At 41.8% G+C, this 16,407-nt stretch overlaps 1 protein-coding gene and 1 pseudogene across 1 annotated transcript; both read right to left on the bottom strand.

Moving 5' to 3' along the window:
• Window positions 1–947: 947 nt before the first annotated feature.
• On the bottom strand, window positions 948–2,869 carry LOC147929849 (uncharacterized; annotated as a pseudogene).
• Window positions 2,870–6,232: 3,363 nt separating this feature from the next.
• LOC109128382 (uncharacterized) lies at window positions 6,233–6,772 on the bottom strand. Its single transcript, XM_019234595.1, has one exon. The coding sequence runs from the start codon at window positions 6,770–6,772 to the stop codon at window positions 6,233–6,235; it is 540 nt and encodes a 179-aa protein (XP_019090140.1).
• Window positions 6,773–16,407: the final 9,635 nt, after the last annotated feature.

The raw sequence follows: 16,407 nt of genomic DNA, 5'->3' as shown, positions 1-16,407 counted from the left end.
TGGTGATGCAGATGAATGATCAATCAAAGAGCTTTCAAAATCACTAGCAGACTCAGAATCAACAAAATGTAGAGGGGGTGGTAAAGGCAAAAAGGAAACATATCAACAGAGGAAGAAAGAAGATCACTTGTTTTAAAAGGAAATTGGTTTTCTTGGAAAACAACATTTCTGGAAATGGTAATTGAATTAGACTCTAAATCAAGCACTTTATACCCTTTAAAACCAGAAGGATAACCAAGAAAAACACATGGTTTAGCTCTAGGAGAAAATTTATGTCTATCCTTTGAGTAAGTTGATACAAAACACAAGCAACCAACAAACTTTAATAGGCTATAATCTGGTAATTTCTTAAGAAGAAGCTCAAAAGGATATTTATTGGCAAGTAAAGGAGATGGTATTCGATTGATTAAGAACACAACTGTTAAAACACAATCACTCCAATGTTGTAAAGGAATATTAGACTGAAAAAGGAGAGAACGAGCTACATTTAGCAATTGTTGATGTTTACGTTCAACTACTGAATTTTGTTGTGGTGTGTAGGCACATGAAAAATAATGCACCATGCCATCTTTAACAATGTCATTGAATGCAACTCAGGGGCATTGTCAGAACGTATAGCTTTTATCTTTGAGTTATATTGAGTAGAAATGAGTTTAATAAAAGCTGGAAAAACAGTAGAAACATCACTTTTATTCTTGAGCATATAAACCCAAGTGACTCTAGTACAATTATTAACCAAAGTTAAGATATATCTAAAACCTTCAACAGACTCAACACTAAAAGGACCCCAAATGTCAAGATGAACAAGATCAAATGGTTTTTCAGCTAGATTATTATGTGAAATAAACGCTAATATCTTTTGTTTTGCTAAAGGACAGATTTTACATTGCATAACATCTAATGATTTTTGTTTCAAAGAAGGAATATAACTAACAAGTTTATGTAAATCAGAGAGGGATGAATGCCCCAAACATTGGTGCCAAAGAACTCCATCTTCCAAGACAGAACCAGTAAAAGAACAAACTACAGGAGTAGATGGTGAGAGGGATAGCTGGTCTGTTTCCAGAATGTATAAGTTGTTGAACACTTTACCCCTCCCAATCATCAAGCCTTGAGAAAGTTCCTGAATGAAACAACATGAAGGAAAAAAATGAGCAGAACAGAACAATGTTTGTACTAAACAGCTAACACTAATTAAATTGAACTTAAAATAAGGAACATGTAAGACATTATGCAATATCAATGTTGATGTGATGCGTATTGTACCTATACGAGTGATAGCAACCCTAGCACCATTCGGTAATGTAACCGTAGTATTAGACACAGTAGTTAACTCACTAAACATTGCTAGGTCCGAACAAACATGACTAGAAGCCCCAATATCTATTATCCAAGCATCATGAGGAAGAATTTTCTGAAGAGATGAAAGGGTGTGTTCTTGAAAGAGTAGAGTATTATCTCTATATTTAAGACTAGTAGAAGGAAAAGAAACGGTACCAGCAGACAAATTCTGAGTCATTAAACCAAAGTCAGAGATAGTTGCAGCCGCAGTATGAGGCATACTAGACGTAATCACATTCTCTGAAACTTGTGCATGACTTTTAAGATGAGATATAAGTTGTTGTATCTGTTGTGGTGTGAAATCTTGAACCTTCAGAGTATTACCATCACTTACTCCATAAGAAGCTCCTTGTGAAGGCATATAAGCTGCATTAGCAGTAGCATCATTGGAAGGTAAACCATAATCCGAGTAACCAGTATTCTCTGAATAGACATTGGCAATAGCATTAGCCTTCTGCATTGCATCATAGAGAGCCATTGGCATCCTAGGCTGAGTTTGCATCATGCGAGGTTGAAACTGAGGTACTGGCATACGCGGTTGAAACTGATTCTGACCATTTCCTTTATAATTGTAACCCATGGAATTAGTCTTGTATCCTGGAGGAAAACCATGTAGCTTGAAACACTTCTGTATAGTATGTACTGTCTTCCCACAATGTGTGCAAATAGGTTTCTGATAAGACTTCATCGTATTATAAGCTACGACATAGGCACTCTCCATATCACCATCTGTTTGAGAAACAGTCTGAAAAGCAACATTATAAACCCTAGTAAGAGGCTTAACATGATTCTGTCGTTCATCCTGAGTGACCATGTTGAAAGCTTCCTCAATCGTAGGTATAGGCTTTAATATCAATATGTGACGCCTGGTTTGATCATAACTCTCATTTAGACCCATAAGAAACTTTGTCACTTTACTGCACTGCTGTTAACGCTCCCATTTAATTGCAGCATCACACTGACATCTTCCACAAGTACATACTGGCAGATCAATATAATTCCTATGTTCCTCCCACAATGTAAGTAAATCAGTATAATAGATAGAAACATCATTCGAACCCTGCTCAATCTTGCTAAGTCTCTGTTCAATAGCAAATACCCGTGGAGCATCATCTTGCTTGAAACAAGAGACCAAATTGTTCCAAATACCTTCAGCAGTAGGTATAAAAAGCAAGCTCTGACCTATCTTCTTATCAACCGAATTCATCAACCAAGTAGACACTAAATCATTGCATCTAGTCCAAGCATCATATTCTCTATGATTTTCCGGAGGTCTAGTAATCGTACCATTGATAAAACCCAGCTTGTTCCTGATATTCAAGCCCATCCACATTTAGCGACGCCAAGAATGAAAATCTGAAGCTGTTGATAAATGATCTGAGACCAGAACCAAGCCAGCATGATCAGTACTCTGCAAAAAAAAGGGATTAGCATATTGATCTGTTGCACAACGTGATTGCTCAGTCGTAATAGGTGGCAGTGGTGGTTGATTGTTCGGAGCAAGCGGCAGAGGAACTGATGAACTCATTATATGAGATGATTAAAGAAATTTCAATAAAAAAAAAATGAAATTGGAGCTGAAATTGAAACAAGATTCGTTCACCGAAAGCTCAATCAAAAAGAAAACAAAAGAATTAGGATCATAAACAAGATCCGAAAACACAAATCACAAATTGTGATAACAAGAAGCTGAATAAAACGAGAAATCGAAGGAAGTGGTAGACTCATCTCCGATCAATGTATGTGAAAGCAAAAAGAAACTCAAAAAAAGCGCTCTGATACCATATTAAATTCTGATTAACCGGAAAACATGAAGGATAATCGGAGAAGAACGAAGGTGAGAAACACCGTTTTATTAATCTGATTAGAAAGTTTGTTACAAGACGTTCACCTCAATTAGTGTCTATCCTCAAGTCTTTATACTAAGCACTAAACTGGAATCTAATATTGGTTTACTTAGTTAACCGGTTTGAACCATCTATCCTAATAGGTACATGAAAAACATTATATGGAACATGTAACTTGGTTAATTGATACCAAAAAAAACAAAAAACTTGGGTAACAATTATATGGACTCACGTTCATCTATTTTAGGACAATTTTGGATTTTATAACCTTTTATATGATTCTCCGATATCAATATCCAAAATTGAGAATCAATATATATAACTTAAAAAGAAAAAAAATCTTAATGAAATTAAATCAGTAAAATCTCAAAAAAAAAAATAAACGTTGCAAAATAATAAATGTATATTATTATGATAATACGAGTAATCATAATAACTGAAACAAATATTGTAACACCAATTCCACCAAAACAAGATTAGACTTATGTATTAAAGCTAGTGAAATTGTAACTTATTTTTTTGTACTATATATAAGAAGCGGATTTTCCAATATTTTCAGCCAAAAAAAAAAAAATCCAAATTCTAAAATCATGATAAAAACTAAATATGTTATGCTAGTGACAAGTTTTATTGTGGTATGCGTGTTTATAAGTTGCACTGATGCGAAAATAAAATATATCCCATATGTACCATCTATAGATTTAGGTAATGGTTGCAATCCAAGATTTCCTAACGACAAATGTCATCTGCCCATACGAGCGAATCCATATAGGCGACCATGTACTTATGCTAATAGATGCCGTCGGGATGTTCGTCGGGTACAAATGTCATCCTTACAGAAATTTATGAAAAAGGTTCTCCAATTATCATTGTAAACACAAAAAAGATTATTACAAAAAGTGATAGCTAAAAAATTATTAAGTATTTTTTTTTGTTCGCATTACTTTACTTCCTTGTACTTGAATTCAAAAGTGATACAATCTTTATGTTTCATTATCTTATGAAACTCCAACATCTTTAACAAAAAAAAAAACTCCAACATTATTGTTGCACAACAAACAACATTGCTTATTTGCTCTCTCACCAGTCACTTAAATTTTTCTGACATGGAAAAAAAAAAATTCAAAACAAAATAATTCAGCTGTAAGTGTCAAACACGATAAACCAAGATGGATTGATCTTTGTTGGTCTTATGATATTAATACTCGTTTGCTCGAAAATAGACTTTGCCAATCAACACCCCTTCACAAGGTCCCAGTATTCCTCCCTCAAGCAAACCAGTCAGAACTCCAAAAGTTAAAATCCGATGCCGACAAGACTCTCACAAGGCTATCTCCGATTGATTATTACTTGGAAGGGAAGTGTCAGATCCCGACCCTAAAATCCTCGTATATGGCTGTACAGGCCGATAATTTTTTTTCTTAGCGCCTATTAATTTCCTACTTGTTTGTTTAACAATATGCAACAGCGGATATATATAACAGATTCAATAACTTAAAAATACGCATTCATTAAATTAAAGGTTCAATCATCCTTAACACCCATGCATGGTAATGATACAATCCATAAAAATATCAAGCCATAATTAAAACTACCCAAAGCCACCATCCTCTTCCTCTCTTGCCTCCGTCATAACAGCTGGTCAGCCACTAAAATCCTGAACATCAGACATTTCTTTTCCTGTGTCCATAAAAAGGAGGCATAAGCAAACAAGTTTGCTTAGTGGAGCGGTCATTCCGTCTCACTAGGCTCAATTCAATAATCTCAATCTAACATAGGTTAGTTTAATCAATCCATGCATGTCAAAGAACCATGGGATAGCTGTCCACATCGTTTAGACCAACTTTCGAATTATTGCAATAGAAACATTAACAAGACAAGCAAGCAATCAAGACTAAATAACCATCGGTCAAGAGAGCGACCATAGAACTCGGCCACAGTCACGCACTCACCTTCGGTTTCGACCTACGGTGTTAAACTCTTGGTTCCTATGCCCAAATCTGATCCTCGCCTCTACACGAACAGATCTACATCGTTAACCACCGATGTATGAACCATATACTATCGACGGATCAAGGTGGAAGAAGACTTACCGTTCTTCTCTTGATCTAGACTTAGGAAATTCTCGGCCAACTCTATGGAAACTCTTCTTTTCTCCCTTGCGGCGGCTAAAAGGTCTTATGTGAGCTCTAGAGAATTTCTCTAAGGTTTTCTATCCTTTATATAGGGTCGACTAAACCGCCTCGAGGTGCCTCAACGATAAGCCTTATCGTCCCCTAACTTCCCATATTTTTCGCATCCATCCTTATCCGACCAACTTTGCCTTTTCCGCTAGTTTCCATTTCCCTCGGGTTTCCTTTCCCGTAGTCGGCTTAAATCTTTGCAAGATTTCCGGTCCCCGGGCCACCCATTGGCCCATAAATCTAATCGATCCATCCTCGTCCATCGGCCCGATCCATCGTTCACCGATGCGACCATTTTTGGATAGTCCTACTTCACTATCACTCTCACTATCACTATCACCAACACTAGGATTTTCACTCCCACTATCACTCGGACTGTCACTTAGACTAAGTGCCGAAATCTTCCCATTTTCATCCAGAAACTTGCATGCTTGCATCATCTACAAGGTAAGCCAAGGACTTCCTTTTCTTCAATTCAAACATGTATTCACTACTTCAGAAGTCTCGAACTCTCCATCTGTTCTAAGTTCCATTAACTATCGATTCATGGCCATCGTCCTTTACGGACCATGATTCCTTCTGTTCTCGTCCCGAGGTTCGTACCGCTATCGATCCATATCGGCACTGATTGCCATACCGCTCTCAGCATTTCTCAGCACTGATTGCTGTACCGCTCTCGGCACTTCTCGGCACTGATTGCCGTACCACTCTCGGCACTTCTCGTGTACTGCGTACGTACCATCTCGTGTACCGCGTACGTACCATCCCATGTACCGCGTACGTACCATCTCATGTACCACATACGTACCATCTTATGTACCGCCGGTACCGAGGGAGCTGGTCGTTACATTTCTCCCCTACTTAAGGTCGATTCGTCCTCGAATCTTTGCTTTCCTTCCGAGAAACTTCGCTCTTATCGAACAATTTCTTGAAATTTACTTTCATAACATCTTCAGGTTCCCAAGTTATTTCCTCTACTCCTTCGCAATCCCATACAACTTCGATCATTTTCAGCTTTTTCTTCTTATGCGAACCTCTCATCTTGGTACCAATTATCCGAACTGGTCGTCCGATGATTGTCATGTTCAATTGTAGATCAGGCGGTGGTTCGGAGATCACATTCTCCCGTCCCGTTATGCATTTCCATAGCATCGACAAGTGAAACACCGGATGAAAAGCTGCCATGGCCGGCGGCAATTCCAACTTATAACCCTTCGGACCGATCCTCTCCAGGATTTGATACGGTCCCATGTAACGCGATGTCAACTTGGTGTTCAGTGCCACCCAATCTTTACCCTTATAAGTCATGGTTTTGAGGTAGACCATGTCTCCAACCTGAAATTCTAGCTCTCTTCGGCGTTTATCCGCATAATTTTTTTGCCTATCCTGGGCTTCTTTCATCTTTAACTTCAGAATCTAAATTTTTTCGGTCATCTCGTCCACGAAATCCCGACCGTAAACGCTCCTCTCCCCTACTTGTGTTAGACACAAAGGTGTACGACAAGGTCGACCGTATAAAGTTTTGTACAGTGACATGCCTATACTAGCATGGAAGCTATTATTGTAGGCAAATGCCGCTAATGGTAGATGCCTCACCAAATTATCTCCCCAATCCAGTACACTTGCTCGCAAAAGATCCTCAAGTGTCCGTATAGTGCGTTTGGACTGTCGGTCCGTTTGCGGATGGTTGGCCGTACTCATGTCCATTCCCGTCCCAAAACGCTTCTGTAGGGCCTTCCATAGTCCTGAGGTAAACTTAGAATCTCGATCCGATACTATGCTCACTGGAACACCATGTAGCCGTACAATCTCATGTACGTATACCTCGGCCAGTTTCTTGGTCTTGTCCTTCTTGTTGATGGCCAAGAAATGTGCCGATTTGGTTAATCGGTCCACGACCACCCATATGGCGTCCTTCTTGTCACATGTCGGCAAACTGGTGACAAAGTCCATGGCTATCATGTCCCATTTCCATTCGGGTATCGGTAGGCTTTGCAACAACCCACCCGGAACTCGATTCTCCGCCTTAACGCGTTGACATGTTGGACAAGCTGCAACCCACTTGGCTACGTCTCTCTTCATGCCCGACCAGTGATAATACCTTTTCAAGTCTTGATACATTTTTGTAGATCCCGGATGGATCGCCAATTGGGACTGGTGTGCTTCCTTAAGGATTTCGGTATGCAAGTTCTGGTCCAACGGAATGCACAAGGCCCTTAACCAAAATGGTACCGTTGTTTGATGTCCCGTACTCGGTTGCGTCCGCATTGGACAACCGTATCAGATCTGCGTCCTTCTCTTGTGAAACTCGTACCCTTGTCAACAAATCCGCTTGATCCGCGGCCCTAAGGCCTAATGGTTCCAACTGTTTAGTCAACACATTCAACCGCAAGGTTCTGATCATACCAACCAGGTTCTCCGCGTCTCTCTCGGCATTAATGGCCGACCCTCTTCTGCTTAAGGCTTCCGCCACTAAGTTGGCCTTACCCGGATGGTAACTGATTTCCAAGTCATAGTCCGCAACTAACTCCATCCATCTTCGTTGTCGTAGATTCAGTTCTGACTGCGTAAAGATGTACTGTAAATTTTTGTGATCCGTGTATATCTGCACCTTCCCACCGTACAAGTAGGACCTCCAAATTTTTAGCGCAAATACTACAGCCGTCATCTCTAAGTCATGGGTTGGATAATCCGGACAGGGGTCCAAACACACTCTCATATTCTCGTACCACTAGTATGTCTTGTAACCCTGATCGAAGCGAGGTACGCTTCACACCCATTACTGATCATGATCGAAGCGAGGGACGCTTCACACCCATTACTGATCAACTGTTCGGCTTGTACTACCGAGACTAACAGATTCCCGGCAATGGCCTGATGCCCTGATATTCAACCATTCCCTTAGCAGTCTCAAATAGTATCGCCCACGGTAGCAGTCCAAGTGAGCCATGTGCTTACTTAGCCAGCCCATGCCTAGTATCACATCTTGTGCCTTCACTCGACATATGACTAAGTCCGCCGGCATATCCATACCGCACACCATGATCGAGATGTTACGCACCACTCTCTACGTCATCATCACTTGACCACCCGCTGCTTGTACCCATCCAAAATTATCTTCAGGCTCCTTCCGGAATCCGCCCTTAACAATCATACTTGGACTAACAAAACAATGCGTAGCCCCGGTGTCAAAAATCATATGCGTATCCACACCGCCCATAAGTAAGGTCCCTACACAATTCTGCTTGCTAAGAACCTAACCACACAAAACACACACACATACAAGGTTCACGAAAAAATTCCATTAAGGTGAGTTTTCAAACTTACCAGTGATCTACCGTGAAGTGCTCGCTTCCACCTGCCCGTCCGCGATCGAATACACCCGAGGCATAATCGCTGGCCGTTTCAATGGTGGTGGCAACGACAACAGCTTGCTGACCCGTTTCTGCCCTTGCGTCTCCAACTGTAGACATTTTGGCCGGATGTGTCCTGCCTGCTCACATTGGTAGCACACTCGTGTGTCATTCCCTTTGTCCGGACAGTTGCTGGCCATGTGGTCCTTTCCTCCGCACGCAAGACACGTACCGAGTAAACGTCGGCACTGTCCTGAATGTCTCTTGCGGCGAGTTGGACACACACACACACTGCCCGAAGTCTTACCCGTAGGTATCCGACTCGTGGTCTGCTTAGTTCCACTACCCGATGCAGCTTTTGCCACCGATGCCTGCTGCACCGTGACTCCTACGGAGTGGTGCTGGGATTCTTCGGCCAGTCCATCCTCCAACATGGCTGTCTTCTCAACCAACTCCGCAAGACTTCCAAAGTTTTCAATCATGCATCGGTTGTGGACATCAACTCTCATGCCCCGCAAGAACCGACAAATCTTGACTTGCTCATCCTCCATCTCTTGAGCTGGTTGAACTCGGTCTCATACTCCCGCATGGTCCGGTTCTCTTGTCTCAGGTCCAAGAACTCAGATTCAAGACGGTCAAGAGCTTGCTGCGAAAAGTACTTTGCAAGGAACATCCCACGAAAAGTCTCCGAAGAGCAATTCGGGTTGGCCATACGATTTACCATGCCTGTCCACCACGCATGGGCTTCACTGGACAGGTAGTGGGTAGCGATATCCTTCCGATACTCCATCGGACAACGCACAGAGTCAAAATTCCTCTCAAGGCGACTTCTCCATTCGTCGGCCTCAATCGGGTTTTCTCCACCACTAAAGTATTGTGTACCCAACTTCAACATGTGGTCCATGATAGTCAAGTACGCGGGAGTTGCCATTCCCATTGGCACCGCGTGTGGTACGGGTGGGTTTGCGACCGGTGGTGTCATTCGGTTCAGAATCTGGACCAAAGTTTCCAATACTTGCCCCATCCCCACGGTTGCAGTCGCATTAGCACCCATACCCACTGTCAGTGTAGCTCCCGTACTGACTCTTTGGGTTCCATGTCCTCTGGTTTCTGTACCGGTTCCCGCACCTACTAGCCCCGCGTTGACCACAGTAGGGTTCGGTACCTCCTCAACGTTCCCTCCAGCTCCCTGTCTAGCCGTGGTATTAGCTGAGTTGCGAGTGTTGGGTTCCATTTGAAATACCATAATCCGATTCTAAGTTAGCGACCAAACCAATTTAGCCTTAAACACCCTATGACCTACATATGACCAGTTGGGTACTTGGCAAGGAAGGATGGCTTTTTAGTAACATCAACCCATGCACCCGTTATATAAACATGTCCTAGAATTATAACCGTGCTCTAATACCAAATGTAAGACCCCGACCCTAAAATCCCGTACATGGTCGTACAGGTCAACATATCGACCATAGAACTCGTCCACAATCATGCACTCACCTTCGGTTTCGACCTACAGTGTTAAACTCTTGGTTCCTATGCCCAAATCTGATCCTCGCCTCTACACGGACAGATCTACATCGTTAACCACCGATGTATGAACCATATACTATCGACGGATCAAGGTGGAAGAAGACTTACCGTGCTTCTCTCGATCTAGACTTAGGGAATACTCGACCAACTCTATTGAAACTCTTCTTTTCTCCCTTGCGGCGGCTAAAAGGTCCTATGCGAACTCTAGAGAAATCCTCTAAGGGTTTCTATCCTTTATATAGGGTCGACTAAACCGCATCGAGTTGCCTCAAAACGATAAGCCTTATCGTCCCCTAACTTCCCATATTTTTTGCATCCATCCTTATCCGACCAACTTTGCCTTTTCCGCGAGTTTCCATTTCCCTCGGGTTTCCTTTCCCGTAGTCAGCTTAAATCTTTGCAAGTTTCCGAGTCCCCGGGCCACCCATCGGCCCATAAATCTAATTGATCCATCCTCATCCAACGGCCCGATCCATCTTTCACCGATGCGACCATTTCCGGATAGTCCTACTTCACTATCACTCTCACTATCACTATCATCGTCACTAGGACTTTCACTCCCACTATCACTCGGACTGTCATTTAGACTAAGTGCCGAAATCTTCCCATTTTCTTCCAGAAACTTGGATGCTTGCATCATCTACAAGGTAAGCCAAGGACTTTCTTTTCTTCAGTTCAAACATCTGTTCACTACTTCAGTAGTCTCGAACTCTCAATCTTTTCTAAGTCCCATTGACTATCGATTCATGGACATCGTCCTTTACGGACCATGATTCGTTCTGTTCTCGTCCCGAGATTCATACCGCTATTGATCCATATCGGCACTGGTTACCGTATCGCTATCGGCAATTCTCGGCACTGATTGTCGTACCGTTCTCGGCATTTCTCGGCACTGATTGCCGTACCGCTCTCGGTACTTCTTGGCACTGATTGTCGTACCGCTCTAGGCACTTTTCGTGTACAGCCTACGTACCATCTCGTCTACCGCGTACGTACCATCCCATGTATCGCATACGTAGCATCTCATGTACCACATATGTACCATCTTATGTACCGCCGATACCGAGGGAGCTGGCCGTTACAAGAAGCCTCGTGTCACTATTCCTTACTCTGTATTTCAATAAGGAGCCTTGTTCGTTTTAAGGGTCGTCTTCCGACCTATAAGCATATCCAAAGTGTGCTTAGTCACATTTGGGGTAGAGGACATCAAATAGAAATCCACCTCAATCATGCTAATAATTCTATGCTTGTCAGGTTGCCAAATGAATATCTGAGAACGAGGATTCTTGAAAAGATAATTTGGTATATTGGAGAATGTATGTTTCTTGTGGCTCAGTGGGATACTTCGGGTGGAGCTAGCACTGAACTTGATGCATTTCCTATCTGGGCTCATCTCAAAGGAATGCCATTCGACCTGATGCACCATAAAGGGATAAGTTTGGTTCTGCACTCGTGGGTGAGCCAAAAGAGATGGACGAGTTTACTAAAAACCTAGTGAGCTTATCTGTTGCTCATGTCAAAGTTGAAAGAAATCTCAATGACCCCCTGCCTTCCTCAGTCGAAGTGGTAAGGGAGAGTGGTGAAGTTATTACTATTGATGTTTAATATCCATGGACTCCACCTATATGATCACATTGCAAGGAGATAGGCCATGTCAACAGATTATGTCCGCTTGTAACTCCTTCCTGGCCCTAAACAAGAAAGTCAATGGTTACTGAACCTTTGAAAGGTACTGCAGGCACTGCGGGCGCTGTCAGTGCTAATAAAGAGAAAGACCCAATCCTCAACGTACCTGGTTCTCCCTCCAAGACTGTTATTGAGGAAGGTTGCTCGTCGGTTCCCCCATCAGTTAGTCAATTTGATACGTTAACTGAGTCTCCCCCCATGAGCTCAGGTATGCATGCACCTGCTACACTTAAATCATCTAAACTCAATAAGCCCCACCTATCGATCTCAAAACATTATAAATTTCACATCTCCTCGGCTAAAGCCCCTACTTTAACCCCCCTGATAACTCTCTAATTTACATGTTTTTAGCATCCTTTTTTGTCCATATTTTACATTGTTTACACCCTTAACTTAGCATTTTTAGGTCATTAACTGTAGGATTTAACTTTTAGGCCATTTAGGGTGTTGCAATCTTGCATTTGCATACTTTGGATGAAAACAGGTGCTTTAGAGCCTAAATGGGGAGAAACAAGGACAAATCCGAGCATGTACCCGAAGGAGCCATCGAGCTGGAAGAACAGTCCGAACCCCAACACGATCGAGTAGGATCTAAGAGCAGGAAGAACAACCCGAGAGTCTACCCGAAGAGCAACCCGAGCACATCCTCGTGAACCCGATCGAGCAGACCCTCGGGCAGGACTGGGAAGCTATGGTTAATGGGTTTCCATATATAAACCCCCCCTCTTCTTCCTCGCAAAATAGCACGTCGCAGACCCAAAACCAGAGAGCGAGAGCTTCTGTGAGAAAACTGAGCGACTCAAAACACTTTTCACTTTTTGTTATGATTTGTTTCATAACTTTTTATCATTTTCTTTAGATTTCTATCTTGTATTCTTACTTCTCTACTCTGTCGTTTATTACAATGCAATTTTCATTCGTATATGCTTTTGTTTTTCTTGCAATGAGATCTGAGTAGTGTAGCAAAGTTTCTAGGGATGTGATAGATGATTTTGTGTTCTTGTTCGGTTAGGATTTCTTAGTTTGATTGTATATGTTTTATAGATTCCCTTTTAGGTTGGTGTTCTTAATGCTGTCAACAAACCGAGAGGGTGATATTAGATCTAAGGTGTTTTACCACTGAGAGGTGTAGATGAAATGCTTGAATCAACCAATGCTAGAGGTTTACTCACTTAGCCTAAGAGATTAGATGATTAAGGGGTTTACTGACAATAATGAATCGGTTCTTATTGCTTGCTTGGTCATGTTTCTCCAACGAGAGTTGGGTAGGAGAGTGATCAAGGTTGATTGTTTCTATCACGAGAATGTTTTAACAAGATATTAGAGATTCATTGTCTAGGAAATATTTGCTTGAGGCATGTAAGACATCTGTACTGGTCAAAAACACTTAGGATTCGATTACCCCATCCTTAGAAGCTTTCGTATTTTAATTGCTTGCATTTTTATTCATCACTCGATCTATTACCCGAACAGGTACACGATCACCTGCTTCGAGTAACCCCTCGAGTTGTTCATACTTCATTTGCTTACTCGTTCATCCCATTTGATCCTGTACTCGAATGCTTGCATCGAGTGCTTAGATCGTGTGGTTCTTTGTTTATACTCTTTTCTTCTATTATTTTAGGATTGTTAGATCAAAACCAACTTTTGCTTGGCTTGACTTGCATTGTTCTGACTGCATCCTTCCTGCTAGCATAAACAACCACTTGGATTGATAACCCTTTGTACTACAACTGCATAGGGAATTGATACCCTGGGTGAAAATTCTGTTATCACCCCCCCCCCCCTAAAATAGCTACTTACAATCCTTTCGATGTATTAGCTCAACCCAAGTTGTCCCATCAATATGTCCCACACTCTTTAACAGCCCCAAATTCCATTTATGTGTCTTCTCTTACAACCCTTATTGAAAACCCTGCAAATAGTTATTCGTCTACTGAAATGGATTTAGACTCCCCACTCTCTGTTTTTGAGAAACATCCCCCTAAGAGGATGTTCCTCCTAGCTCCTAATTTTCTCTTTTTTCCTATGTGTATAAAACCTTTTTGTTGGAACATTTGTGGTCTAAATGACCCGGATAATCATCGGCCTTTTTTGTCTTGGCTAAATTTTCATACGCCAACTTTTGGTGCTATTCTTTAAACCCATATAAAGGAACCAAATTTGAACTGTGTTATGAACCTTACCTGTCCTGGCTAGCACTACACCTCCAATCACAATTCCGTTGAGAATGGCAGGATTGTTTTCATCTGGAAAGCGCCTGCTGCAGTGATTGTCCTCCACCAAACCAAGAATTTACTCACCTCTGAAGTTACCATTCAGGGTGGTCATTGGTTTATCCTTACAGTTATTTATGCTCCCAACATTGGAGAAGAGCGAATTGACTTTTGGTGTGAACTCTTGGGACTTCATCAAAGGCTGATGCTTGACTCTAATCCTTGGCTTCTGTGTGGTGATTTCAACCAAATCATCCACCTTGAAGAACAATCAAACCCCAATGTTAACCGTCTGACCTCTCGTATGTTGGAACTTAGGGACTGCATTTTACAACTTGAGTTGTTTGACATGCGCTTTCAAGGTTCTTTGTTTACCTGGTCAAATAAGAACGTTTCATTCCCCATAGCTAAGAATCTTGATAGAGTGTTAGTGAATAATCACTGGTTTTCTACTTTCCCAAATAGTGTTGTCTCTTTTCTAGCCCCAGAAATTTATAATCACTCGCCCTTGCCTTGTAAACCTTTTTGCCCCACTCCCTTCAGCTGGCACCAAACACTTCAAATTCTTCAACTTCTTAACCAAACACCCTGACTTTCATCAAATGATTGACACTGCTTGGAACTTGGCTGGAACTCTGCATTCTCAGGAAACATGTTTGTCAACTTTGAGTGCAAAACAGAAATCATTAAAGAGGGATGTAAAAACACTATCAAGAGAGAATTTCCCGGACATCCAAAACCGAGTCAGAGAAACTAACATGTTGCTTCAATCTGTGTAGGTACAAGCTCTGGCAAACCCCACTCCGATCTTGTTCCAGCAAGACAAAGACATTATGTCAAAATGGAATTTTCTTAGAAACATAGAGGAGGCTTATTTCAAACAGATATCCAAAATTAACTAGCTAAAAGAGGGAGACATGAACACTGCTTACTTACATCGGATCATGCAAATGAGAAATGCTTTTAACACCATACGTTATTTACTTCTATCTCAGGTATAGTTAGTGATGATTCCCTAGAGATGAGCACTTTAGCTGTCAATCACTTCCAATTTTTGCTAAGTCCTACATATTTGCAACCAGTCAATACACCAATGTGTTGGATCCAAAGTACTCTAAGCTGTAGGGGCCCTCCTTAATTGAAGCAATCATTGGTGAGAATACCAACTGCGGAGGAAATGACAAAGGTAATCTTCAAACTAAATGCTAACAAAGCACCTGGTCCGGATGAATTTACTTCTGCGTTCTATAAGGCTTCTTGGGCTTTACTAGGATCAGAGGTCATTTCTAGCATCCTCAAGTTCTTTCATATTGCTTTTATGCCATCTGCGATCAATGCCACCATTCTCGCTCTGGTTCCAAAAGCTCTTGATGCCTCCTTGATCTCGGATTTCAGACCCATTTCTTGTCTAACACCTTGTACAAGGTTGTGTCAAAGTTGCTTGTGGCAAGGCTGAAGCCGGCTCTCCCAGATCTTATTCAGCCTAACCAAACTGCATTTATTCAAGGAAGATTAGTGGAAAACACCCTATTAGCTGCTGAGTTAATAAATGGTTATCATAAAGCAAATGGGCCAAAGCTAATTACTATTAAGGTGGGCATAACAAAGGCTTTTGATACTGTTCGTTGGGAGTTTATTTTTAGTTGCCTAAGAGGTATTGAGGTTCCTGATTTATACCTTAGATGGCTTCAAGCACGTATTTGCACCCCTTCTTTCTCTGTTGGCTTTAATGGAAATGTGCATGGGTATTTCATAGGTTTCAGAGGATTGCCGCAAGGGGACCCTTTATCTCCTTAGCTTTTTGTCCTTGCCATGAATTGTCTCTTGACCTGCTTAGATACATCAGCTGCTGAGGGTAAGATCAAGTATCATCACAAGTGTGGAAAACTTCAGCTCACTCACCTGTGTTTTGTTGATGATCTACTGATTTTCATTGATGGTTCCGCCTCCTCAGTGCAAAATGTCCTACAGGTTCTAAAAGAGTTTGAAGCGGTATCTGGTCTAGCTATCATTTTGCCAAAGACCAGCTTCTTTACTTCAGGACTCTCCCAACCTGAGATAGACCACATTCATACAAAATCTGGCATTAGTCATGGGGAGCTTCCAATTAGATATCTAGGCTTGCCTTTATGCACTAAGAAACTCTACCTGTTGGACTGCGAACCGTTGTTACAAAGAGTAAAGGCCCAGTTCAATGCTTGTTCCACTAAGACTCTCTCCTTTGCTGGCAGACTTCAAATGCTGCATTCAG

The sequence above is a fragment of the Camelina sativa genome, chromosome 13 (assembly GCF_030686135.1).
Source record: "Camelina sativa cultivar CO46 ecotype springtype chromosome 13, ASM3068613v1".
NCBI classification, from domain to species: Eukaryota; Viridiplantae; Streptophyta; class Magnoliopsida; order Brassicales; family Brassicaceae; genus Camelina; species Camelina sativa.
Note: the sequence above shows the minus strand (reverse complement) of the source record. Positions and strands in the feature narration are given on the sequence as shown.